General features: G+C 42.0%; 5 protein-coding genes across 20 annotated transcripts in view; 2 read left to right on the top strand and 3 right to left on the bottom strand.

Annotated features, from left to right (window-relative positions):
• LOC139772826 (uncharacterized) overlaps positions 1–5,708 on the bottom strand; it is a 203,622-nt gene extending 197,914 nt beyond the window's left edge. For 2 of the 8 annotated variants that reach the window (XM_071706760.1, XM_071706759.1), the window contains exon 1: positions 1,652–5,703. In XM_071706760.1, the coding sequence (XP_071562861.1) occupies positions 1,652–3,180 (1,529 nt within the window). In that variant the 5' untranslated portion in view covers positions 3,181–5,703. Of the gene's footprint in view, positions 1–1,651 lie in introns of all 8 variants that reach the window. The other 6 variants (XM_071706754.1, XM_071706755.1, XM_071706758.1 and 3 more) reach the window with 6 other exon arrangements.
• Positions 5,709–6,510: 802 nt separating this feature from the next.
• Droj2 (DnaJ heat shock protein family (Hsp40) member A4-like) lies at positions 6,511–11,529 on the bottom strand. Of its 4 annotated transcripts, none has more exons than XM_071706766.1 (5): positions 11,308–11,529; positions 9,334–9,517; positions 8,932–9,229; positions 8,494–8,833; positions 6,511–8,415 (listed from the first exon to the last, which is right to left on the bottom strand). In XM_071706766.1, the coding sequence occupies exons 2-5, from the start codon at positions 9,469–9,471 to the stop codon at positions 7,986–7,988; spliced, it is 1,206 nt and encodes a 401-aa protein (XP_071562867.1). In that variant the 5' UTR covers positions 9,472–9,517; positions 11,308–11,529; the 3' UTR covers positions 6,511–7,985. The 4 variants fall into 4 exon arrangements, with proteins under 4 accessions (XP_071562867.1, XP_071562866.1, XP_071562870.1 ...); XM_071706765.1 differs by having other exon boundaries at positions 9,334–9,514; positions 11,308–11,528; XM_071706769.1 differs by having other exon boundaries at positions 9,340–9,514; positions 11,308–11,526.
• An 818-nt stretch (positions 11,530–12,347) lies between these two features.
• Positions 12,348–15,103, top strand: Rps24 (ribosomal protein S24). Of its 2 annotated transcripts, XR_011718206.1 has the most exons (5): positions 12,348–12,438; positions 12,821–12,889; positions 12,981–13,304; positions 13,984–14,057; positions 14,984–15,103. XR_011718206.1 is itself a non-coding variant. In XM_071706774.1 (4 exons), exons 1-4 carry the CDS (start codon positions 12,436–12,438, stop codon positions 14,984–14,986), a joined length of 399 nt encoding a protein of 132 aa, XP_071562875.1. In that variant the 5' UTR covers positions 12,348–12,435; the 3' UTR covers positions 14,987–15,103. The 2 variants fall into 2 exon arrangements, 1 of the variants encoding a protein (XP_071562875.1); XM_071706774.1 differs by lacking the exon at positions 13,984–14,057.
• Positions 15,104–15,384: 281 nt separating this feature from the next.
• Positions 15,385–18,581, bottom strand: LOC139772829 (uncharacterized). 3 transcript variants are annotated; one of them, XM_071706770.1, is made up of 3 exons: positions 17,261–18,581; positions 16,587–16,796; positions 15,385–16,257 (listed from the first exon to the last, which is right to left on the bottom strand). In XM_071706770.1, exons 1-3 carry the CDS (start codon positions 17,385–17,387, stop codon positions 15,464–15,466), a joined length of 1,131 nt encoding a protein of 376 aa, XP_071562871.1. In that variant the 5' UTR covers positions 17,388–18,581; the 3' UTR covers positions 15,385–15,463. The 3 variants fall into 3 exon arrangements, with proteins under 3 accessions (XP_071562871.1, XP_071562873.1, XP_071562872.1); XM_071706772.1 differs by having other exon boundaries at positions 15,385–16,182; positions 17,261–18,577; XM_071706771.1 differs by having other exon boundaries at positions 15,385–16,188; positions 17,261–18,577.
• A 231-nt stretch (positions 18,582–18,812) lies between these two features.
• On the top strand, positions 18,813–25,675 carry LOC139772827 (uncharacterized). Of its 3 annotated transcripts, XM_071706763.1 has the most exons (4): positions 18,813–18,959; positions 19,176–19,341; positions 20,537–21,161; positions 21,646–25,675. In XM_071706763.1, the coding sequence occupies exons 3-4, from the start codon at positions 21,024–21,026 to the stop codon at positions 24,448–24,450; spliced, it is 2,943 nt and encodes a 980-aa protein (XP_071562864.1). In that variant the 5' UTR covers positions 18,813–18,959; positions 19,176–19,341; positions 20,537–21,023; the 3' UTR covers positions 24,451–25,675. The 3 variants fall into 3 exon arrangements, with proteins under 3 accessions (XP_071562864.1, XP_071562863.1, XP_071562865.1); XM_071706762.1 differs by lacking the exon at positions 19,176–19,341 and having other exon boundaries at positions 18,819–18,959; XM_071706764.1 differs by having other exon boundaries at positions 18,828–19,335.
• Positions 25,676–26,117: the final 442 nt, after the last annotated feature.

Below are 26,117 nucleotides of genomic sequence, written 5' to 3' on the forward strand. Positions count from 1 at the left end.
ATCAATACCTTTTGTCTACGAGGGACATTAATGTCACGCGCATTTTAAGCGAACGTATCCCAGCTTTTGTATCCGTAGAGACGTAAAAAGCTCCGAAATATAGGTAAACGCGCTTCGATAAAGGCCGGAAAACAAGAATCAAAGTAGCGACGAAAGATGAAAGCAACTCCCGACCGATGTTTCAAAGGAGCCGTAAAAGTACAATGAGGACCAAGGAAAAAGGGCACCTTCCAGGCTTTCCACGCGACGAGAAGGCGGTCGGGGACGACGGGGGGGGGAGGTGTGTAAAGTCGAAACCCCTGACTCCAAAAAGTCGTGTTTCTTTTACATGGTCGGATTACAAAGAGTCGAAAGGGCTTCGAACGCCCTCGTAGCCCTTCTCGAGATAGCTGTCCGAACAGCTGACTGAATCTAAACTTAGATGATGGAGCGCGCGCCCTCGAAGCGCTACGTGCTATTTTCGAGGCGCCGCGTGCACAAGCGTGAAATGAAACAAATAACACGTCACTTCCGCTCGGAGCGTTCCGCGTTTCGATTGCCTCCGAGAACTTCCAATCATTAAAAACGTCATAATTTTACCGCGCAGTTTAGCACTCTACTTTCAGATTTTTTACATGTAATTGACGCGAAAGTTTCAATTCTCGATGTAAATGACCAAAAAATTCTTTAAGTGTAAAAAAGAAGATCCAAAGCTACGAATTCGCATTTTCGTTACAGGAAAATTTATTCCATTCAGAATCAATTTGAATTTTTCAATACTTTTTAATAAAATTATCAAGACGCTATTTCTTGAGAATTCTTAAAAATATATATTCCCGAAAAAATTTTTCACGAAGATTTAAAAACTTTATTCAGGGATCCGAAAAGTCCCCGCAAAATTCTTTCACGTATTTTTAAATAAATTGATTTTAAAGTGATATGTTTCTCATATTACCGATCTGAACAACTCACTGTGTTTAAATTTCTATATAAATCAATTAATTTTCGAGAAGCACCAATTATACTGATTTCGATACTCGCGCTTCACTACGTATATCGCGCTTAATAGTACCTTCGTCTAAACTAGACGTAGTTTAATTCCATTAGCGAAACGAAGAGGCTACGCGCGTTTTAATTTCGGGTCGATGCCTCGAGCTGTCGGTCGGCTCTGTTTAAGCCGACGAATTAAAAGCGCCCGCTAATGCGGTCCGTTCGAGCTTCGAGCCATTTTCGTGAGACGGGTGAAATAGGGTCGCAGTGGCATCACGAGGGCATTGTGGAATTTTTTGTTCCAAGAAATCGACGTCACGTTTCGGGCATATGTATGTTGCGCAAGCATTAGGCCAGTGATTATCGATTTGCGTCACCGCCAGAGTCGTAACGTTAGAAGACAATCGAGAGGAAATATTGCGAAATTGTAACTAAGAGATATCAAGAAATTATTTAAAAAGTTATGAGTCATAAAAATTGTTTTACTTGAAGAAGAACAAATTAACATTTCTCTGCGAATAGTCTCGACAAATATATTCTCGTGCAATGAAGCTTATTTAATTACTTTATTGTTAGCATCAATCACATTATATTCTTTCCTTTCTGCTTGTTCGCTACGCGATAGCGCTTGACGAGATAAATCGAAAACCACTGATCACTGATAATAGCGATAATAACTCACCTGATGTAAATGATGACCCCGTTGGTGCATATCCTTTTCCATCCACGTGGCACGCTGATCGCCGACAGTTGCTGTTGTTGTTGTTGTTGCTGCTGCTGCTGCGTAACCACCGCACTACCGTTCATTGTCAACACCACTGCGTTATGCTGCACACCATTATTGTTACTACCGTTGACACGCGACGGGGCCTGCTGCCGCGCAGCCTGCTGCGCGCACGCACTACCCACGCCGGGATGATTATTACTCGCCACCGGCATGCCACCGTCGTGCTGTCCCGGCTGCTGATGACTCTGACTCTCGTCAGGGCTGCTGAGGCTGCTGTAGGTCGTCGTCGACGACTCGTCGGACCTCACCGAGTCACAACCGCCGGACGCGGCACCACTACCAACACCAACACTACCGTCACCAACACTGACCACTGTCGCGCCCAGCGCCGACGTCGGCGCCGAGGAGGCGGCCTGCTGATCGAAACCGTCCTGCTGCCGGCTCTTGTCGTCCACGCTCGTCGCCGCCTGTTGCTCGCCGGCGTTTTGAAGCGCGATACCGTTACTACCGCCGGTGGACGTCGTGGTACCGTACGCGACGCACTCGTCGTCACCACCGAGAAGACCGACGTCGCCCGGATCCCGCATCGGTCGCGCCGCGACGATTCTATTATTGTTCGTCGTGGCGTTATACTCGCCGCTCAACCTCGCGGAATACGCGTCACCGGCGACGCCGTGCTGGAGCCGCGCGGTCTGATACGTTTTCGCGCCGGACACCATCGGATCGTTGTCCGCCGTCGAGCGTTCTCCGTTCTCCGACGCTCGCTTGTTCTCGCGCGACCCCGCGACGCGCGTCATCATCGCCGTCGTCGTCGTCGACGTGGCGCACACTGTCGTCGAATGCCCCAGGTTGGCCTGTCGATACAGCATCGCGTAATCCTCCTCGTCCTCGTTGGTCGCCAGAGGAGGAGCATGTCTGGACTCGCAGCCATCCGCTCCGGTCGTCGCCACCGCCGTAGTCGTTATCGTCGTCGTCGCCTCGAGCGACGGTTTCAGACGGCAACAGCCGATCGCGGGGGTGGTGGTGGTGGCGGAGGTGGCGTTGTTCCCTACGTTGACCCCGCTACCGCTATCGTCGGCGCAATATACGGCGGTTTTGGCGGGAAAGGTCGTCGTAACCGCCTGCGCCGTCGCCACCTGCGGTGCCTGCAAAATACCGGCGTACTGCGTCGTCTGCTGCTGCTGCTGTTGCGGCTGCGACTGATAACCGACCGCGATAGCGGCAGCAGCGGTTGCGGCGACATTCTGACCCACCGCCGTGGCGTACGCGAAGTTCTCCCCCGACACGTACACCAGAACGCTATTCTGCTGTATAGCTTGCTGCTGCTGCTGCTGTTGATGCGATTGCTGTTGCTGCTGCTGCTGCGCCTGTTGCTGCTGCACTTGCTGCTGATGATGATGATGCTGCTGCTGATGCTGCTGATGCTGATGGCCGTGACTCGGGGGAGCAGGGAGCGTGGACGGCTGCTCAGGCTTGCCGGCCATGGTCCAGGTCCAGCAGCGCTGCGGATGACCCTGACGACACCCACGACATCACTGGCACGACGTGGCACGTAGCTCGCCTACGTGGGGACACCGGCGGCGGGTACTGCCGCATCCTCCGCGAGAGCCGGCTCACGATTCCTCACGCGCTCGACGATGACGACGAACCTCCTGTGGTCCACGAATAATCCTCGCGCTCTCACCGATCTCGCTGTTCCACGTATCGTCGCGTCTCTCCGCGCGGCACACGTAGCACGACATAATATACGCGAATCCGCTCCGGGTTGAAATGCTCGCGCGACTCGGACACGAGCGTGGATCCCCCGGAGGGGGGGCGGGGGGTAGGGGGTTCTCGCGTCCCTCCCCTTGCGGAAACGGCGGGAAAGGGAATCGCTCGCTCCCCTACGTCGCGCGTACTCGAAACCGGCGCGTGTTTGGCGCGCGTAGTACACGCTGTCGCTGTCGCTGCTCGCCGCCGGTCAATGGCCGTCTAACCTCCTTGACGCGGCGGGGATCGCCGGGCATGGCGCGCGGGACGCGCCGACGGATGCGTTTTCTCTCCCGCGAGATTCGACGATCCGGCGGCTCGGCTCCTCGGCTTCCCTCCTTCGGTTCCGCTCGCTCCTCGCTCGTCTTCCTTCTCCTTCCCCTCCTTCTCCGCCGCCTCCTCCTCTTCCTCCTCTTCCTTTCCTGAGGTAAGACGTACGCTCGTCAAAATGTCGCAGCTGGTGACACGTCGTCGCACGCGAACGCGATCGGAATTCGAAACGGCGCCATCGGGTGCCGGCCGGCCGGCTGACGTTTTCCCTCCGCGTTTCCGCCGCTTTGCTATCGCTCTTTCTCTCTCTCTCTCTCTCTCTCTCTCTCTCTCAGAAGACTCGGTGCCGCGGCACGGCGACGTTACACGCCGATTCCTCTTGCCGCGCGGGCGAGCGTTGCACACGTCGCGAGTCGTTACGTAGCATGACCGTGCGCGGGGCGGCAGCGGCGTCGAGCAAGGTCGCGACTGCCGTTAACTCGACTCGATTGACTCGAAACTCTCATAGCCGGCGGCCCGAGGCCCGAGCCGGCTTGTTTATCGGCGGGGAATTACGTCTCTCTCCGAAGCGGAGCGAGCGAGAGCCTACGTACGCGCGAAAGGTGCTCTCGCTCTCGAGCTCTCGGCTCAAGGTGACGGCCCGTAGTCGTAGTTGCCGCACACCCGCCGTGTTCACTGTTCGCGGGTCCCCGCCGCGACGCGAAATCGACGAGGATTCCCCCCGATGTCGCGGCGCGCAACTGCGTCGCGGCTTAATCCCGGCACCCGGCTGACCCGGCTCGGCCGGCGATTCGAAATCGAAGCGCGCCCCACCGACACTCGTTAAAAAACGGATCGAGAGTCCTTCGAAAACTCGCGCCTTACTTCACAGCCACCACAACATTACTCCGTCCCTCCGATCGAGTCGTCGCGAGTACGCACTCCCGAGTATGCGAACGCACCGAAGACGCGCACTCAATTATGTCATTACGCCGAACGGCACGCCGCTTGGGATATCGCGAGAGATGGGAGGAGGGGGGGGGGCGAAAAAAAAACCCGTCACGCAACGACGATCACGATCCCGGCGAATGCGATAACGCGGCCGAGCGGCGTGCCATCTCCCTCGACACTGACTACTGACTGCGTATATACGCGGCTTTAATCGCGCCGGACTTCAGGCGGCTCGGCTCGGCTCGAGTCGCCCGCGGTCGGCGCTCGATCGGTAAATATGGCGCGAACGCGCACGCCGCGCCGTACGAAAGAGAGGAACGGGAAAAAAAAAAAGGAGACACACTTTTACGCCGCTGGCGTAACGATTCGGGTTAAATCGCGCACGGACGGACGAACGTCGTGTTGTGACGCTGTGTCATCGTCACAGCAGCAGCAGCAGCAGCAGCAGCGAGTATCACGACCACCACCACCGGCACTCTTCCTCCACCACCATCACCATTTCCACTACCTCGTACCACCACCACTACCGCGCGACGGCCACTACTACTACCTTCCTACTACTACCACGTATCACCACTACGAGCGCGGTTACGAACTCTCGGGTTAAGTTAACTAACCCTCTCGCCGTGCCGAACACCTGCGCGGTCCGCGCTACTCCGTTTCTCACGGAGCGGTCTCACCTCCCCGCTCTCACTCTCTCTCCTCTCTCTCTCTCTCTGTTTCCCTCTCTCTCTCGCCCCCCCGGGTGTTATTATATTATTTTCGGTTGACAAGCGACGGTAGCGGCGCGGACGCGGCGAGCGGCGACGACCGTACGCGCGTCGAATATCGCGTACGCCGTTGAGCGTTTTAACGCGGCCCCGACTCCACTCTCACCGCCGGCCGACACGGACGTCGCGCGGCCGATCCGCCGATCGGAATGCCGTGCCCGCCAGATGCTGTGCCCGGTGCGCTACGCCGTTTTCGCGTAACTGATATTGAAAAAATATGGCTCCCACCGCATACCCAGAAACCTCTGCGGCATCCCGACTCCCGACGTCCCGACGGCTGGCTGACACTCTCGCCACTCTCGGGCCACTCGCACGTCACTAAGCAGTAAGCACGTCGCTAAAAACATCGACCCGCTCGCCAGTCGCCGCGACTCGCGAGCTCGAGCTCTCGCGACGCGAGGCAGCGGTCGCGAGTGTCGCGACTCGCGACGGTGCCGCTATCGGTCGGACGGGACGCGCGTTAATTTCGCGGTCGTCCTCGCGGGCTTATTCGATATCGCGCCCCCTTCTCTCTCCTCTCCCTCCTTCGTCTCTTCTCTCCGTAGAATGGCCGATGACTCCTTCTCTCTCGCGCAGAACGAATGAATCCGTCATTCACGGAATCCAGGCGAAATAACGAGCGATTCATGAATCGACGTTTCGCAAATCTGTTTATCACGAATCTTCGCGTATCGCGTACGAATTGGCGAATAATTGAAGGCTCATAAAGCTATAATTATTTATCGAATAATCGATTGCACGAATGCCAAGCTAACGTAAAAAATTTACTCCGTTTTAATTTTATTCGCGTAAAAGCTCACTTTTTAATCCCATTTATTTTATTATTCAGTTTTAAAATAAATAGAATCTCCTCTCGTCATTGAAAATTTATGTCATTGAAAATTAATTTTGACGTTGCCTCTTTCTATTTCTAAAACGAAAACTACAAGGAGGCAAATCTACAAATTAAATATTACGTCATTAGCGATTAATCTGCGCGTTTACTTGCGACGAATTAGTAAATCTTGGGGGGAAATTACGTGGAACAGTGTTTCGATTAATCGAACCATGCGAGGAATGTCAGGTCCGATTTTGAAAAGGGCGTAAAATCGATAATCTCATTTTACAGTTCCAAATTTATTTGAGACGCTCAAAAAAAGTACCTAATCAATCACCAATTTTTCCTATAATAAATAAGATTACAAGACATGTGGCTATTTATTAAAATTCGCTATAGTAATTGCGGACGAGTACACGACCATGTATACAGTAAATTATGTGAATGTGTATTGAAAGTATATTAATTTAATATAGTACAGAATCTATGAATTATCTAGAGCATTTGTTCATGCGCGTTGATGAAGATAAACGGTGAAAATGACCCAATAAACTCGTAGAAATATATCTATTAAGAAAAGATCTTTTTTTTTTGTTTGCACAAGTTACCACAGGAAGGAAATCACTAAATTGACAACCATTGATTTTACTAAAATATGTAATAAAATCTCAGCATTGGCGAATGTAAAGAAGGGAAATTATTAGATCCGACACAGTATCATTGCACAGAAGCTGCTTATGAATACGCGCAATCGTCCACACACACACATACAGGAACCTGATTCCCCGTTTTATTTGCATCATTTGCAAACAAAATTGTGTTTCCGTTATCGTCACACGCCAGTATACAAAAGCGACTGGAAAAAATTAAATACTACGAATATGGAATAATGTCCCACTTTGAAAAGTTTCAAGATCTCTAGTACGATTGATAACGTTACATTAAGGCTTTAACCAAGCGTAGTTCATACCGTTTCCACATTGATTGACACATCCCGAGATTATTTCAAGTTCTAGAAAACTGTAAAAGACAATTTTCAGGCTTAAAAATCCGGAGTAATCAAGTTTGCTGCTATTAATATCTGAAGGAAGTAATCGTATATGGATAATTCACAAAATTGAACTAAATAAACATATATGAATTTTAACTCTATTTTTAGCCATTTAGTATTTACTGTCGAGCTGCTAGCTGGTTATTGGAGCGATACAATTGGTCAAACATCAGAGACAATCGCGATGTTCGAGAATACATGATGCCTTTCATTATGCTGTAACGTCTGGCGTTGGAACTTTACGTTAAATCTAAATAAATTTAAATTTTCTTATCATTGTGTAATGATAAGTACACATTTTTAGTGATCCTCTATCGAAAGCAACAACATAGTTACATAGACAAACTTCAGTGCAAAATTCTGATGAAGCATCTTATTTATAAGTATCTCAATAAGATGCACTTTAATAAGATACTTGATCGGAATAGAGATATGCTTTTCGTTAGATGGTAACGATTAACTACTTTCAAGATTGTATGATATTCCTCGTAAAAATTAATAAAGTTAAAGAATCAATAACTACAGTACTCACTGTTTTGCGTATCCAAACAGTCGAATTATTTCAACTTCTTTTTCACTCATTGAACAATTTGCCTATATATCCATGTTGTTTCTTGGGCACGATACAGAATCGAGCGAATGGGACAGAGAGTTCGAAATGAAAGAAACGGCTATGTTTATTACAGGGTTAGTGTAATCAAATTAATGTGTGGCACATTGGACTCGCGATGGACCCCCCTCGTCCTCTTCATACGCTTGTCTCGTGTCTCTCCGCCTTTGCTCCTGCTCAGGATCTAAGTCAGTAAGTAAACACTCCTCGGCACCGTCTGGAATTATAACCTCTTCTCTCGGTGGCAGACACTGCTCCAATGACGGGATAAGCGATGGTTCTACGCTCTTCGGGAAATTGACTATAAATTGTATTATAAGTCTGCCATGTGTAAACGGATCCTTGTAAATCGGCATGCCCTCGTTCAAGATGCATTTCAGGTCACCGTGTTTTGTCACGGTGCCGGGAAGTGAGGTTATCACTAAATCTCTACCATCCAAAGTGCGAATGACTTTCTGGAATCCACATAATGCCTCTACAAGTTCTAGTTGCATTCGCATGATCAGATCGTTCCTTGAACGCCTGTAATTTAATCAATCGCGGCGTATTAATAACAGTTAAATAATGAGTCAATAAATATTCCATTGAAATGTTACTAACTTGAATACTTCATGATCTTTTTCTTCGAGAATAATAACTATATCGCCAGGTTCCAAGTCTGGTTCCTGATCACCCTCGCCGCTGAAAATTATCTTCTGACCATCAACCATCCCCGGATCAACGTGAACCTCAAGTATCTTTCTATCTCTAGTAGTCTTTCTTCCGTTGCAGTACTTGCAACGATCACGGGGATTGATACGCTCTCCCTGTCCCTTACACTCTGTACACATGGTTTGTAAGTGTTGCAACATTCCCGGGCCTAATTGCTGGATTTGTACTTGCAAGCCAGAGCCATGACACGTCGAACATTGTTCAACGGAACCTTTCTTTCCACCGACACCTAATAGGAAAAAAAGGAAATCGTTTTCTCTCGCCACAGATACACAGATATAGATGTTTTTAGAATTATAACCGTTCTCACTCCATAAAACCGTTTACCTTCGCATTTTTCGCAGATGACATTCTTTTGCAGAGCGAGTTTACGAACAGTTCCCTTGTAAAGTTCCTCGAGAGAAACCGATAATTGATGCATGACATCTTGACCTCGGCGGTCTCTCCTCCTACCTCCTCGTCCGCCAAATCCTCCGCCAAAGAACATATCGAAGATGTCCATAGGAGAAGAGAAGCCGCTACCACCCATACCGCCTTCTTTCAAAGCTTGCTCGCCACCTTGATCGTAGATACGCTTCTTTTCAGGATTCGACAATACCTCATACGCTTGAGAAATTTGCTTAAACTAAAAAACATGACATTTCGTAAATATTAGATTTTATCATGTGTAACGCGATAAACATTTAAAATTTTAAGATTCAGTTTTATTTCTTTCTTTTTTTTGCATACGAGAACCTTTTCTCCTTCATTAGGATTTTTATCGGGATGATATTTCAGAGCCAGCTTTCTATAGGCCTTCTTCAAATCTTCCTGCGAGCATCCGGGCTTCACGCCCAGTACGTCATAAAATGTAGTCTCTTTAACCATTTTCACGTGTTAAGAAGTTCGTGCTATGTTAAAAACGCTCCTGCTGCTGAAACAAAGAAAAAAAATATTATAATAAATTTCTCAATTTTTTAATTAAAGGTACTGCCAATACATAACAATTTTCCTTACAGATAAAAACGCTTAAAACACAAGTTTTACATTCTTGGGGGGAAAAAAATGCACATGCATAATGAATTCTCTCAAAATGTCAAATCACTTAATCTACCGATAAAATGACATCAGAGGAATCATATACGCTCTATTCGTTTCACTGATGAAGCAAACAACCCGAGATGTTGCGACATACGCACGCACGACCAGAAAGGTATAGTCACGTTTAGCTCATAATTAATTCATAAACAATAATTCTAAAACGAATGCATCGCTTTTGTAGCGTTGCATAAATTGGATCTAGACTCAATAATACTCAGAAATTCTAACATGGTCAGATATGATCGGAGAGTGAGCGCGTAACGCGACTATGCAACTTGGAGTTGTTCTCACGAATATTTAAACTAACAGCCCGAGTTACATAAAGTGCAACGGATAACAAAAGCACTTGGCACCAAATGGCCCCAGGAGGAGAACTTCCGTTCTGACGACCTTGAGTTTCAAACTGTACTTATATCTAACAGCGAAAAAGGAGAGCAAAACCGAAAACGGGAAAAAATATTGAGCATAAATATTCGTTTCTTTCTCCTTTTTCCTAATTTTTATCATAATTTATTTCAAGTCTCGCAACTTGCACGCGGACGGTTCTTCGCGCAGCTCCCGAGGTTCGCCCAGGTTCGCCCGTAAATCCAAAGAACGCAACACTCGTGCGGGATTCATGCGAGTTTCAAAATGGCGTCTACGGCAGGGCTGGGAGTATATACGATTGAGTAGACCAGCGAGCGGAGGATTTTAAAAGGCGAGGCGCGTGTCGCGGACGCTTCTCGAACAAAGACCGTCTTTTCCTTCGCTTTTTGGAGTCTTCCGGTGTCGTGCAGGTATACCGAGCGCATGCGGTTCCCCCGAGAAGGATGAAAAAATCGGCAGTAAAACGGCATAAAAAAAAAAACGTTTGCCAGATCGCTCGCGACGGATTTCGCTCGCTCGCGATTCGATATGACGGCTATGACGCACGCTATCGCGAGAGAAGCGCGTTTCTCCGTGATAAGCGAGTTTGTACTATTTCCTTCTACCTCCCTCCCTTTCTCTTTTTCTTTCTCTTAGCCGTCTTAGCCAATGCCTCGGGTGCATCGTCGATCGACGCGAGTCAGGCAAGCGTGCACGAAGGCTTGAGAGTTTGAGAGCCAGGTTACTGGCTTCCACCATCTTTCTTTCCGAGCTCGCTGTCGCAACGCGAATGTCGCGAATACTCGCCCTGGCCGATCAGCTCGACTCGATTGGACTCGATTTCCGCTTCGTAATGTCCAGTCCAGCTAATGTGCAATCGTGCGAAATATATCGCCGCGCAACCTTCGACCGTCCGCTAAGCCGCCCCCTCCCTCGCGCCCCTTCGCTGGCTCCGGTAACCGTTACGCGAACTCGGACCAGGAGGAATCGCGACGAGACTCTGACTCCGTGGACAGCGGTTCCGAGAAGTTTTAGACGTGTCTACGCCTCGCGCGCGAGTACGAGTATGCCAGTCGCTGACTGCGCCTCTCGGAGCGAGCGAGCGAGAGAGAGAGAGAGAGAGAGATCGCGCGGGCGGACCAACCGACCGATCGATCGATCGTGCGACTTCGTCCGCCCGTTGCTCGCCCGCACGGACCACCGTCGGATCGGCGAACGCGCGAAATGGATCCGCAACCTCGACAACGGGGATCTCGCGATTTCGCGAGAACCACTTACCTGACTGCGTAAAAGCGACGAGGCGAGTGTCGCCAAGGATGACCGCGCACGTTTCGCACGAGCCTCGTTCCGTCCCCGCGTCCGCGTCGCAACGTTTCACGTACCGAACTGGACCTGGACGACTGAAGACTGAACCCCGTGCGCCCACGTCGCCTGCCGATATTGCCGCCTGTGCAGTGCGCTACGTTCTCGAAACTTCCTAGAGAACGGCAATGGTCAACGTCAGGCCGCGACGGTCGTGCGCCAATCAGCTTCCGACGCTGGCGGAAACGCTACGCGCACGGCACACGGCCCCTTTCGAAAGTTCCCGTCGCAATTTCCACGTCGGGCCGATCAAGCAGTTTCACGATCGACAATTATGCGCATCTATTTTTTTTTTATATTAAAACATGAAAAACATGCCATGTTTTCCTTCTTTTTAATTTATAAAAGATTTTACATGGATAACTTCTTTGTTCGTAATGGATTTTACATGGATAACCTTTTATTTGTATCGCATATGATTCTCTCGATTTCGACGAATGATTTTTGGGAAATTGAACCACGTAGAGCCATCAATATATATTATGTACAATATATTTGTTAAGATCTTAGATCTTAAATTTTTAGATATTCGGTACATATATTTTTTAAGAAATTAATTCGAAAATCAATATATCGCATTTGCGACAAGGCGTGTATGTAAAATAAAATATTGAATATTAATTTTTCTTACATATAATCACATTTCTTATTGTTTATTATATAATCACATTCTTCTTGTTATTTTCTCCTATATATTGAAATGTTTTTTCCTTCATAGAAATACGATATTTATCCACGTGTCTCGGCTGCAAATATTCCTGGAAATTAACTCCGTTGTTAATTTCGAAGCGATTCAGTATCTTAAATCGTTTGAACCTAATAAAAGCTTGAAAATTAGATGTAGAATTTTTAACCATTTTTAATCGATAATGCCGGGCGTAGGTATGTATAAACAATAAAAAGGTTTTTCTATTGTAAAAATATCACGTGGGTGCGCGATGTAGACGCTGCCGTGTGATCTATCGCAGATGGCAGTGCGCGTTTCCGTGCGTGCATGCCGTGAATTTTGGTGTCTTTTTCCGAGCGGTACGCTAACCGGTCAGAATGGTATGTAATTTGTATCGAGGAATTCTGCAATAATCGTCCAACGAAACGTGCGACGTTTGATTAAGTATTAAATAATGACATCTAATAAAGTACGTGTCGCGTATATTGAGCTCGGGAAGTACCGATTACGAGTAGCAATGCTAATCGTTAAACGCGACGTGACATAACCTCGGATGAAAATACATGTTTGTTATTTGTGACGCTTAATAGATAAAGACTATTAACTGAAATTTTTTAATTTTATTTATCATTTTATTTATCCTTGCCGTAGAATGCAATAGAACAGCAGCGTCTCCAGTCTATTTTCGATACACTTAGATACACTCTAATAAAATAACCTAACTCCATAAATAAAGAGACTTACTTTGATTCTTGCTTACAGACGGAAGGTACGGCTACCATCAGAACGAGAAAGTTCATGACCAATCGGCTCCTATGCCGAAAACAAATGGTGAGTGTGTGAATCGAGTGATCTATGATTTCTATATCTATTAGCCAATTATTATTGATGATTTATATGTACTAACGTTTGCTTTGTGCAGGTCGTAGATGTAATCCATCCTGGACAACCATCGGTTCGTAAGACCGAGATACGTGAGAAACTAGCTAAGATGTATAAAGTGACCCCAGACGTCGTCTTTGTGTTTGGCTTTCAAACCAACTTCGGCGGTGGTAAATCTACTGGGTTCGCGCTTATCTACGACACCTTGGACTTTGCAAAGAAATTCGAACCTAAATACAGGTTAGCAAGGCATGGTCTCTTCGAGAAACAGAAACAAACCAGGAAACAGCGTAAAGAACGCAAGAACAGAATGAAGAAAGTTAGGGGTACTAAGAAGAGTAAAGTTGGAGCAGCGTCTAAAAAGGTAGGCGAAATAATGTCAAATATATTTCTTACATAAACATATGACCATACTTCTTGCTCTATTACTCAAACGTTATAATGCTGTAACATTGTAAAAATTTTTCTTTATTCTTTCTCACTGTTGAATGCTTTTCAATATAAGATATCTTTTGCATGTTGAAATAATGTTTCTTTTTTCTTAATTATGGGCTTTGGCTTAAATTTCTTATATTAAAATTATAATTGGCCTTAAATTATATATTCTACATGATGTGGAAATCTTTTTCTCTTTGTTTTCATTTAGGTAATTTTATTGTATTAATAAACTATTATATTCGAGAAAATCAGATAGTTTGCATATAAAAATAAATTTTATTACATAGCACAATAGAAGTTCTTAACATTATTGAACGGATAACCATAAATACATGATAAATATTTACATATTTGTTAGAAAAACTTCTATTTAACATATTTTTTAAATTTACTAGTTTGAACTTTTTATATTCCTCATAATACAACAGTTGTGTAATATATGTGTGATATCTATGAGAGAATAACGAAATATAAATATAAAAAAAATATAAAAGATTTCTTATTGAACATAATAGTGTTTATGGGCAATTCAGAAATAAATTTTCCTTTGGTCTGATGTTTATTGTGCATGCTACGGTGGTATACGCTTCTTATTCACATTCTAGGGAAGGAAATAGAGAAATGATCATCATTTGTACTACAGACTTCTGGAGGGGCAATATCTTGTTGCTTAATCAGGGTCAGCATGCAAATCTTTAAGTTTCATACTTTTGTTCCTTGTTAATTGTTTGAGCATGCTAATAATTTGTTAATACTTCTATATAACTTCTGAATGTTATATGTGATATTCTATTTTTTATGGTTTATTTGTTATATTGCTAATCACAATTTTAATGTTTCAATAATGTAAAAATATATTTTGTTTACATAATATGAAAATGCAATAATCTTATATAGGCTATTATATTTTCATATTAGACATAATAATCGTCTTTAACGATGTAGAGTATTGTGTAGATTTAGAAAATGCATAATCAGGTACAGGACTTGATTACTTACTTATATTTGCATTTTACTTAGTAATTTAATTTTAGGTCTACCACTAAAACGTGTTATCTAATATTACTGCAATTAAAATTAAGCTTTTGCTATACTATTCACATTTTATTAAAACTAGTGAATAAAATGTTAAATTAAATCATATTTTCAAAAAGGAAAAAATATAATTAAATTTGTCAGAAATTTAACCTTTGTTCTTTTTTGTAAAAGCTTTGGTTTTAATGAATTACAAATACATTAACAAACTAACAAACAATTTTACTTTATTTTAAAGTTTATTCTGTATTACATATGCATTCTATATCAGTGTAAAATTAGATGTGCACGAAAATTGCTAACATCTAAATAATTTTGAAAATACTTTAATGTTATATTATATTGAATTTCTTGTTAGTGCATATACTTTTTATATTTAATACGCTTGAGAGAGATAATGCTTTACATATTAACTACAGATATATGTATATGTGCTGTCGTACTTCTATGACAATTTGCATATTATTGTAAAATTTGTTAAAGTGTGCATGTGTTAAGCAGTTGATTTTAAGTAAGAAAGGAAATATTCTTTTTGAATGTACACAAAAAATTCTTTTTTTTCTATTACAGTAAAAGAAGCCATCTTGAAGACCACGATCATCGACGTAAAAATTATTATATTTTACTATGGAATAGCGCTGTAATTATAATAAATTTTACGGAATAAACGTGTATTCTTCTTGATGAAAATCCATTTCGCCTTTCTCTTGACATCTCGTGAAAATGCCTCGTTAAAAAATTTATTATATTGTATTTAGTTAATGTTCTGTTATCCCCATAAAAATAATGTTCAAAATTTCAGGTTATCTGAGTGGAATGACTAATATTTATGAGATTTAATTTTTTTTCTAGGATATATTTGTTTATATAAATCTATTTCAAAATTTAAATAATTATTTTTGTCGATTTTATCTTACCTATTTTTAGCGCGTTAATATTTTTAGATCTAATTAATATGTATTTACAACTGATTTACTTTAAAACTTTATTAAGAAAGATTGAACCAAGACATACATCTGAATTTATTATCTGATAATATATAATTTGTTTTTAAATTATGACTTCGGCAGATGCTGGACGAGGTTTCTTTGTGGTACGTTTATTGATGGTCTCGTTCTCTTCTACTCGCTTGTTGAAGATAGGTAAAGTTAGTTCGGTGGACGTTATAGGTAACTCATTGTCAGTAGTAATAACAGTTAACTCTTCAGTGGACGTCACGCTTGCTTCAGTAGTAATTACAGTAGATTCGAGAGATGTTTCGATTGATTTAACAGAAATCGATTCAGTGGATGATATCGGTTCGACAGTAAGTACAGTAGACTCGATGGATGGAACAGTTCTTTCGGTAATTGTCTCGATGGATATTACTGTAGGTTCGGTAGATGCCACAACCGGTTTACTGTCCGTTACAACAGATTCACTAGAAGTCAGGATTTCTTCAGTTGACGTTGCATTCGGCTCTACCGAAGTTGTAATTAACTGGGTAGTAAGTGAAATCGATTCGGTAGAAGTTACGGTAGCCTCAGTGGTGGTTACAGTTGATCCGGTAGAAGTTAAGGCTGATTGCGTTTCAGTAACAGTTTGGGTCGTCCGTTGTCTCGATGTAGTCGATTCGATCTTCGGCGTAGTCGTTGGAGATTGCGTAGTTTCAGAAGTTCCGAATTTGCGGAAGTCGGGCGTCCACTCGATCCCGAATGTGGGTGGTGAGGGCAGATTCGGTAGCCAGGGCCTCATGTCCCACTCATCCGAATCACTGTCGTAGTCATTGCCTGCAACTTTCCGGATGATGTACCATTTACCAATCCGGACGCCCCAATCTCGTTTTGGGTCAAAAGATAGGGTAGCTATTATCATGAAAAAAATTAACAAAATAGGAAAGTTAAATCGGGATTGTCTAGAAGTCTAAAAGCTTGGGAGGACACGGTCGCGAAAGGCTTTGAAAGACATACGCGGTACTATACGCTATAGTGCTAATTGTATCTCTTGTACGATCTTCGTGAGTGACGCATCACGTAAAATGTCGAAATCGCGTATGTTCAATTATGATCTGTAGCGAAGCAGAAACACGTGATTTTACATCCAGCGCAGCGGGAGTTTCAGCTTTACGACGAGATATTAAAGGGGATCGCTACGGATACTGACTCCAAATTTCATGTTATCGAGCTTTGCTTACACAAATCTAAGACCAAGCCTGGGTAACCCGGTACTCGACTCTCTATGTTTTTATCGATGTTCAAAATATCCTGCGGTAACAAACTCGAAGTTGGACCGTCTCCGCCGAACCACTCTTGCCATTTTCTCACGATTCGGTCCTTGAGCACTTTGAACCAATCTCGTATTGTTTCTCCGAATCCAGTCGATCGACCATGAAAACCTGCTCCATCTACGACGTTTGGATTGAATAAAACGTTAAAAATTTATAGGGTTTATAGTAGGATTGGTACATCGCAATCTAGCAGCACAGTTTCACTACAACCTTGTTAAATTCTCTATTAATTTATACAATTTTGTGAAAATTGACGTAATTCACATTTAATCACAGATATATTTATTGATGTTATAAACGCCATATGTGTCTATCTTCTTGAAGATATACACTTGATTTTCAACAAATTTGAAACAATTTGGACGCACTAGATTTAACATTTTATTTTGCACGAAACTGGAAACTACATTCTTTACTTTTTCCCCTTGAAGGATTCAGGACAATTCATCTCAAGAGCTCGAGAAACTTAAATACATTTGATTAAACTATAATATCGATCGTATCAATCCTGCACTTAATTCTCCTGTACTGCGAGATGTATAATTGATATAGCACTTATAAACAACTACAATGTACACCACCTCTATCGAAAATCGGTGTCGGCGTAACGAGCTGACAGGTGAGGAGCAGCAGCAAGACACCTGAGAGCGGTCGCATTTTTACGACCGGACAAACAACACCGCTCTGCGTGCGGGTGTACAAGTGCATGCGATTTTATATGTCCTCCGGCGGAAATGCATGGTATGACGATCTCGTTAGTGCCACAATTTTATCGGGGGATCAAGCCCGCGCATGTTAACGTAAACAAGGCCTTGTTGCGCTCGTTCCGATCCCGATCTCTCAATCGGTTGACCGCCGTCATTTTCGCAATATGTATGTAACTTACAACAATCCGAAGTACGTGGCGCGCCGGCAAGATAGATAGACAATCGCTCGTTCCGCGAACCTCGGGCCACGGCATCACGCTATTGTGCCGCGTTACGTATGAAGGCAAATTACATACGCTTATCCGTGATTACTCATGTGGGCTGGACCGACTGGCCTAAAACGGGCTATCAATTGATTACCCGTTTGCGCGCTGTTAATTCACGGTTCTATACGGTTTTCTACTGTTACGCTTCTGTCTGCGCTTCTAATGTTAGAAAGACCTAATTTTATTTCAACGTATATCTATTTAATATCTTTTTACGCTTTTATCAGCGCGAACGACAAATGACGCTCGGCTTGCCCCAACAAGGGCAATTTTAGATCCATAGCCCAAATAGCACATGTTGCTTTCATTATACGTTATTTGAACGTATGCAACGATACGTGCTATCTAGGAATCGACGTTTCGTCACTCAAAGTAAGAACGTAGATGGTTTTTTAATAATAAGCGCATTGCATTGCAGTTCATGTTACAAGTTTGAACGTGTAACTTTAGGCTTGGATCGGTTTGGAAAACCCTTTGTGAATAGCCCACTCAGTCAACCCCGAGCATCAGTTACATCATATCTATGTTATAATTTCGCACATGTTTTTATATTACATTTACATTGTTGAGTACGAAATTCTAACACTGATGCTCGGTGTTGACTGGGTAGAAACGTCCAGGGCACTCGCCTTGGGAAAGAAACGCACTCCCCGTCGGGGAATGAAAAAACGTTCGGCGGAACATCAGCTGGTACGAGATTTAACGGGAATCAGATGATCTGTAGCTGCTAGAAATAACGAGCTATCAGATCTTTTGCGATCGACTATAAGTGTCGGTGATGGAAGTGCTGCGAGCTATTAATTGCCCGTCATCATAAACTCCTGCTAATGCCTTCAACACAAAGAGGGTCGTGTAGGGCTAAATAGCGACACGCGGAAACGCAAGTTTTCCCAACCGTGGCTCGCCGTCGACAGAATCAAGCCGACGGGTTTCCGTAGCGGGATATTTGCTAAATCATCGCCCAACTCGCCATGTTCTCGGGTTCCTGGCCCTGCAACACGCCACGACTGGCGTGAAAAAACTAATCGCGGCAGGCCGAAATAAAGTGAGATTTGGCCCGCTGCGTGCCGCGAGGTAAAGTGGACTCGTCCAGGATTGACTCAAGCATCAACCCTTCGAGCTTCGAGCGACCGCTACTTGCCTACGCATCATGTTTGTCTTCCAAGAACTTTTTATTGTGCGCATGAGTCTACCGTAAAGGAAACGAACGCTGACGCGACGTCACGCGAGACAGTCCGTTCTGGGATCTGGTGGCGAAGCCGGACCAGCGGGCGTACAGAATCAATCGTGGCTGATCGAGGTCTCAGGTGAACGAACGTTCCTAGCGATAAGTATCATGAATATATCCCACTGATATAGAATCGAGTCGCGCTGTAAGACGCAATTTGTACGCATATTACGCGTAATTTAGGAGTCCAAAGTATCGCACGCAGGCGATATCATATGTGCGTTTGGTTATGTTACGTAGAACGTAGAATAGCCGTATCTCGATAAATAGATCATATTGAATGGGAATTTTCCAGTGGGCGAATCTCGGTATGAACATATTGGGTAAAAAAAGTTGAGAGTCGGGACGCGATAAAATTCAACGGAAATTATCTTATCTCCTAACTTGGACTCGCCCAGAGTTCTCGAGTCTACACTACACCGTCCAATCGTGTGATAGCACGCAGTGGCGGAACGGTAACCGTAAAGACCCATTACTTAATTATAATTGATAAAAATTTTAGCAAAATTATATTTTTCAAGTGATATTCTGTTAAAAAATGTAATTAAAATATAATTAAAGCGAGCTTAATTTTGGACTCTCAAATTAGAGGTTAAAGAAACTATAATTAATACAACGGACTTAGCAATATGTATTAACAAGATTAGCGAATCAATCAAGACTTGGCGTTCAACAATATAATCAAAGACTAATTAAATAAATGAGTTTTTCTTATTGTCGAACTTTATTAATCACGAAATGTATAATAATATTGTGCACAAAATTTGTGGACATTAAAATTCACGTAGTTTACCCATATCTTTGGCGAGGAACGTAAGAAAACCTATCCACGATGATGTCCTCAACCCGATCAATATCCCTTAATTATATATGTCTTAATCGAACCGGTACAACAGCATTAATTGAAAATAAGGTACGTACATTATACTTTTATTGTATTTTTGTTAAGCATTACTGACTTTCGTTATAGCGTCTTTTTTCTACGCGAGGTGTCTTCTCTCAGATCGGTGTTTGGAAACGACATTAGCGTGTAATTGTTAAGTACAACCCGCCGACAAGATATCCCGGATACGTCGACTATTAGAATCGTACGAGTTATCATTCTAATGAATGATAACAGCCTTAATAATATGTGACGTTTCATTAATCGTTTCTAACAGAAATCTGGAAATTCCATCTACATCTTGCAAAATTGTTCACATATATGTCGATTGGATACTTGGGTTTTAGGATATGTAATACGTATCTCGATACGTCTCTCTTCTAAAAACGCAAACTTACGGGAATTATCGCGTTTTTAGGACTTCCCATCCTCTGACCCCATGATTCGACCATGTCTTAATCCGCTTAGACGCTTCTTCCCAACGTAGGCTTAATTGTTAATTACGAATTGTGCCGCAATATCCATATCGGTATAAGTATGATCCGGAAGGAATTTTTAGAGAATAGCGATTTATTTGTCTGATTAGTCTTTGATTGTATTATTGAACGCCAAGTGTCTAGATTGATTCACTAATCTTGTTAATACATATTGCTAAGTCCGTTTGTTTTAATTGTACCTTCTTAATTTAAAACTCCGAAATTAAGTTTGTTTTAATTATATCCTATATCTCTCTCTTCTTCCTTCCTCTAAAATTATAATTAATATTATGTAAGGCACGAGGCGAACGAAAATATCGACCAAGCAAATAATCCCAACTCCCAGTGGGTATCGGTGTCCATCGGGCCAGTATCGGGTATCCAGCCCTGCATCAGTTCGACAGTGGTCGAAGCCAGTCGAAGCTGGGTCGGGTAAGTCGGGTTGAAGAGCTCAGCTCGGCACAAACGCGTCCGTCCTGTCCAATAAGGATAAGGCGCAAGTACGAGGAGAGGGCAGTAAAGGGTCGTAGTGCGACGGAAAGAGAGGGACTATCGTCGTAGCGACCGTACCGAGTGGCGCGGAGAAAGAGGCATGCGGTCAGCGGTGTAGGTCCTAAAGAGAGACGCCAAGAATTCGCCCAGCCATTGAGCTGATTGTGAGCCATTCCGGCCAGCAACGGTTCGCGAGCAGCAGCACTACCAACGTACAACGTTTCAGAGGGGATTCAAGTGCGATCTGTCTTCCCGCGGATCGCACCCTGTTGACCCTGTCCCAACTCCCAGGATGGCCGACGACGCCGCAAGCGTCCGCGAGGAAAACGATGATGCGGCGACACTGCCATCGTTTTTCTGCCTCGTCGAATGCAAGACGGAACCATGCACCGACTTGATCAACCCGGCCGACGAGGAACTATCGGTGTTTGTAAGTTTGCGGGAATCGATGGGTTTCCTTGAAATTCACATGTCGTGCCACTTATGCATGATCGGAGTGCTTGTTATTAAAATTTTTAGAAAAAAAAAAGATCTGAAAAATGCTGCTGCGTCTCGCCAAAATCATTAACCACTGTTTTACCGCGCTTTTTATGTTTATGTTGGTTAGGCTACGATTTGATTGCCATTTTATATTGTTACGTGTTAAAATTTATTATTTAATGTTATTTATCAGCCACATGTTATTCGTCAATAAACGAGAACCTAATTTCTGTGATAATTATTAAAAGTTTTTGCTAAAAAAAACTCCGATCACCAATTTTTTGGTTATATCTCTGGATATAACCAAAAGTAGTGCACGATCACAATGAAAATTTCATGTTTTTGTTTTAGTTTATATTATGATATTGGAAAAAACCAAATATATAATATAATTGAAAATATTATATTTAAAAATTATATATTTTCTATTATAGGACGAATCCACACTACATATTCCGGTATCCATACCTATGATGCCTATGATAAAGAATCCAATTGTCTTGTTGGAGAGATGTGATAAAATTTGGGAAACGTTACAATTGATAAGGAATATGCAGATTGAGAAGTCAGCAGCACTAACCGATGATTGCGACAAGAATGAAGAGGAGAATGAAGAGGAAAAAGAAGAGGAGATAGAAGAGGCGAAAGAAGAGGAGAAAGAAGCGCAATGCTTGGACAAGGTTAAAGAGTCTCCATCATACATCAGATATCAACCTAGAAGAAGTGACTACACATTGCCATTGCCTTTTAAATTTTCTGTCCAAAGGACAAGGAAAGTATATCCTTGCACTACATGTGGTAAGCAATACTTGGAGAGACGATCCTTAAGATGCCATTCAGAAAGAGTACATGGAGTTGTTCTTCCCTTACTTATTCAACGTAAACGTTGGAAACGTACCGTTTTAAAGAAGAAAAGTGAAGCCACTTCAGTTGCTTCAATCGGCAAAGAAAGTAATAGTGCTGAAAAGCTTTATGATAATAAAGATTCACGTGAAAAGATTACTACAAAGACAAAACCTACCAGTACTGCAACTACTTCATCTACTAAATCGATACAGTTTGTCAAGTGTACGTTATGTCAGCAGAAAGTACCATCTTTAAGAAAACATTTAATTAATTATCATAAAATAGGAGGTTCTTCAAGTGTGGTAGAACAGCTAGAATCGTCATTATTAAGTGAGACTACATCATCTGAAAATGAGAGAACCACATCAACAAATAAATCACATCAAGATGGACATCGTATAATGGACAATGAAAGTAATGCTCGTGGAAGGTCTCAAGTCAAGAGAAAGGCAACCTATACCTCACAAAATGCTAGGAAGAAACTCAAGTTGAGTAATGAACCCAATGCGTTTGTTCCGCCCACCATCACGCAGCAGAAACAAAATTCAGTAGTATATGGTCGATTCAAATGTAACATTTGCTTGGGAAGATATTCATCTACGCATAGTTTGGGCAAACATAAACGCATTCACAAATTTCGCGGAGAAACTAAAGAAAATTTTCATAAATTCCAATGTAGATATTTTAATTCACCATTCAGTAAGAGATACAAATCATCAATTGAAGCAAAGTCTTCCACGATGTCAGTCAATACTGTTGCAAAGAACACTAGCAATATAAATAAAAGTAGTACATCGTTTAATCAAACTCCCAAGATTAATCGAGCAACCCGATACAGTGAAAGAATGAGAAAAAATAATGAAGAAACTACTTGTATATGTGGAAGATCATTTCGAAATCCTCATACCTTGTTCATTCATAAAAAGCATTGTGAATTATGTCAAAATGAAGATACTACGACACAAGACAGCAGGGTCAGCAGTGATAGAGACTCTGGTATTGGTCTTAACATAACAATCAAGAAACGAAACGATTCTTATGAGATAGTTGGTAAAGATGATGAGGATAAATCTCAAAAGTCTGAAACTTCAAATCTCGAAGAAGACACTTCATCTCTGTCTCACACATCTAATTATACCAAAGATTTTATTAAAGCGTTTACTAAACAGCGAGTGCTAGATACATCTCAATCATCCAAATACAGTAAAGATCATAGCATTTTGAAATTACAAGATACAGATGAAGACGTAATCATCGATATTGAAGATGATCTACAAATTTCTCCTAATGAAGATAATATAACGAAGCAGGTGATAACGCGAGAAGATGGTAAACGGTATTCGTCAAAGCAGCAAAACGATGATGCAGAAGATGGAAAAACTGAAAGAGTTGTCAATAAAGTCATTACATTGAAACAAATGTGTCAAGAGGTTCTTGAAGTTCTTGAGATGGGTGAACATGCGAGATCCAGGAACACAGAAAATAAGAACAAGAAATATAGACAGATTAAAGATCAAGAAACGTGCAAGGAAAATAGCCAGGTAAAAAAACAAGTAATACATCAAGGGAAGCGAAAACTACGATCTAAACGATGTCAATATACCAGAGTGGAGTTGGATCACTCCTATGGAACAAAGGTCGACATGATGCATTTTGAGCCATTGATGTGCGCATATTGTAAGGAACGGTTTAGTACAAGTAAGTCATATGATAATCATCAGTGTACTGTTAATAATGGGAGGTCATTCGATGAATTTTCGCTACGGTTGCTGTGTTTCTGTTGTACAGAGGTACTAAATAATTATAATGAATTTGATGCGCATGTGAGAATCAAACATTTTGATAAGGCGTATCATTGTTACCACTGTCCTGAACGATTCACGAATGACAAAGCACGATTGCAGCATTTTCATTCGGAGCACAACGATCTGCTCTGTAGATTTTGTAATAAAAAGATTTCTATTTCAGCAAAGGCCTTCCACGAGGGTTATCATTTAGGTTTCGGTTATCCCTGTCATAAATGTAAAAAGGCTTATACAAATAATAAGAATCTTTACTATCATAAACAAACGATACATTCGCGTTGGGCTGATAACTTAATGACTTGTACTATATGCCTGAAATGTGTAAAATTTAAAACTCTTAAAGGTCATATGAAAGGGCACAAGCACAATACATGTTATTTTTGTGGCAAAATGTTTTCCGATAGAGCAGGTTTAGAATATCACACCATGATGCATCATGGCACTAATGTCAAGTTAAAATGTTATACCTGTGGTACGCGGTTTCATACTAAAAAACAACTTGAGATGCATGAGCAGATAGATGGATGTAACAATGATATACACAAAATGAAAAAGAAAGCTGCAATAGAACGCGCTAAGAATCGTTAAGGATATCTTTCGCCTGAGAGGAATAATACAACATATATAGACGAAATAAACTAATTACAAGAATTGATATCAGGCACAATTAATTCCTTTACATGTCGGATCATTTTCAATTCAATTCCCTTATGCAAAGATACGTTTATGTGTTAATATTATTTATGATGCATGTGCATAAATTTCATATTTTGTTACACAGCTGACATACACATGTGAAATCGCGAAGAATCATATGTATTGCGTTATCTTTATCTTATATCTGATACATAGGTAGTACTTTTTAAAAACGCCTGTATCTCTCATCTTGTGTTTCATTAATTATATAATTATATCATTCGCTGAACAATAAATATTCTATTGTATTTAGTCTGTATAATGCTAATACTTTGTAAACTCTGCAAACTGAATCTTGTACGCGGACAATTATTGCTTTAATGGATAAATTCATAATGCGTTTAACATTTCTACAGAATCTGTCAACTTTAAGTTTACAAGACATTAAGATTACACAAACTATCCGCTAAGTTGTAGTTTATCTGTAATTGTTAATATCTTCTATAAAACCGTAACGTAAGGAAAGCTCCTTTTGTAAATGATGTATTATTTTAAGAGACGACGATAGCTAATAGTATTTGTAACAATTGTCACATATTAATATTAAACTAACATTTTCATTATTAAATTAGAAATGACAATAGAAAATTTATTAAAATATGTTTAACGTCACACCCGATTGCAGAAAAATGTTTTGAAAATCTCTAGAACTTCATTTATTTTTAATGTTGTTGCTTAAGACGAAAATCCTAATAAACTAAAGGAATATAAAATATAATCTTTGTGCATGTAAGACAAGTTTTTCTTCCAAGGTCTGTAATTGAATTTTATATTGCGCCATTCGTGATGATAAAACATTGTAAGGAACGCTATCGTAATAGCGAAGTTATAATTTTTATAGCATTACTTCTAATTAAATATCGTTCCATCTCCAGCTTCTGTCAACTGGTGTATTGAAATGGTATATATAATGTGAGGCTTGGTTTAGTATTAAATATAGTTTTTTATTAATTAGCTAATGGCTTTACATTTGGTGGTAATTTTATATGTGTCATAGTGTAAAAGAGTATACTCTTAAAAAATTGTTTTAAATTCAGTTGTCGCGACGATAATAAAATTGTTTACAAATTTGTACATACCGCGTTTGTTCCTAAATAGAATAAGGTTGTGAAAAATGAATTTGACAGTTTTACATTGATTTTTACCTCCAAGTTAGGAATAGGTCGAATAATCTATCATGCATTAGTAATGTTTTTCTCATCTTATTGAAATGCTCTAAAAATTAATAACGTTCGTCGATGTCGTCGTGAAATTGTTGCATAATGTATTTATTCGATTTGCATACCATGTCTCTCTCTCTCTCTCTCTCTCTCTCTTTTACACATATTTCTCTGGAAATTGAAATTTTCATTTTAGAATTAACGTGAGTTTGGATTATAAACACGTTTAAAAGGAAAAATGTCATACATATATATTTTATTTCAGGGAGATTAATAAATTAATTAATAAGAGCTTCCGCGAGAGGCTTTCGATTTTCTGTAAAAAAAAAAAAAAAAGAAGAATGGAGAACGAAGTGTCGCGCGGCGTTGCTGGTAGGTGCCGCGACGGGCGCGGCGTCG

Source organism: Temnothorax nylanderi, unplaced genomic scaffold (genome assembly GCF_030848795.1).
Source record: "Temnothorax nylanderi isolate EJ_2023f unplaced genomic scaffold, tnyl_v1.0 TNYL_tig0054_pilon, whole genome shotgun sequence".
Taxonomy (NCBI): Eukaryota; Metazoa; Arthropoda; class Insecta; order Hymenoptera; family Formicidae; genus Temnothorax; species Temnothorax nylanderi.

Coding starts and splice junctions, on each gene's coding strand:
- Droj2 (XM_071706766.1), bottom strand. CDS start 9,471: ATGGTTAAAGAGACTACATTTTATGACGTACTGGGCGTGAAGCCCGGA. Junction 9,230..9,333: donor ATGAAGGAGAAAAGGTTCTC/GTATGCAAAAAA, acceptor CATGTTTTTTAG/TTTAAGCAAATTTCTCAAGC. Junction 8,834..8,931: donor CATCTGCGAAAAATGCGAAG/GTAAACGGTTTT, acceptor TTTTCCTATTAG/GTGTCGGTGGAAAGAAAGGT.
- Rps24 (XM_071706774.1), top strand. Junction 12,890..12,980: donor TCCTATGCCGAAAACAAATG/GTGAGTGTGTGA, acceptor TGCTTTGTGCAG/GTCGTAGATGTAATCCATCC.
- LOC139772829 (XM_071706770.1), bottom strand. CDS start 17,387: ATGCACTTGTACACCCGCACGCAGAGCGGTGTTGTTTGTCCGGTCGTA. Junction 16,797..17,260: donor GACACCGATTTTCGATAGAG/GTGGTGTACATT, acceptor CAAACGTCGTAG/ATGGAGCAGGTTTTCATGGT. Junction 16,258..16,586: donor AGGCTTGGTCTTAGATTTGT/GTAAGCAAAGCT, acceptor TCATGATAATAG/CTACCCTATCTTTTGACCCA.
- LOC139772827 (XM_071706763.1), top strand. CDS start 21,024: ATGGCCGACGACGCCGCAAGCGTCCGCGAGGAAAACGATGATGCGGCG. Junction 21,162..21,645: donor ACGAGGAACTATCGGTGTTT/GTAAGTTTGCGG, acceptor TTTCTATTATAG/GACGAATCCACACTACATAT.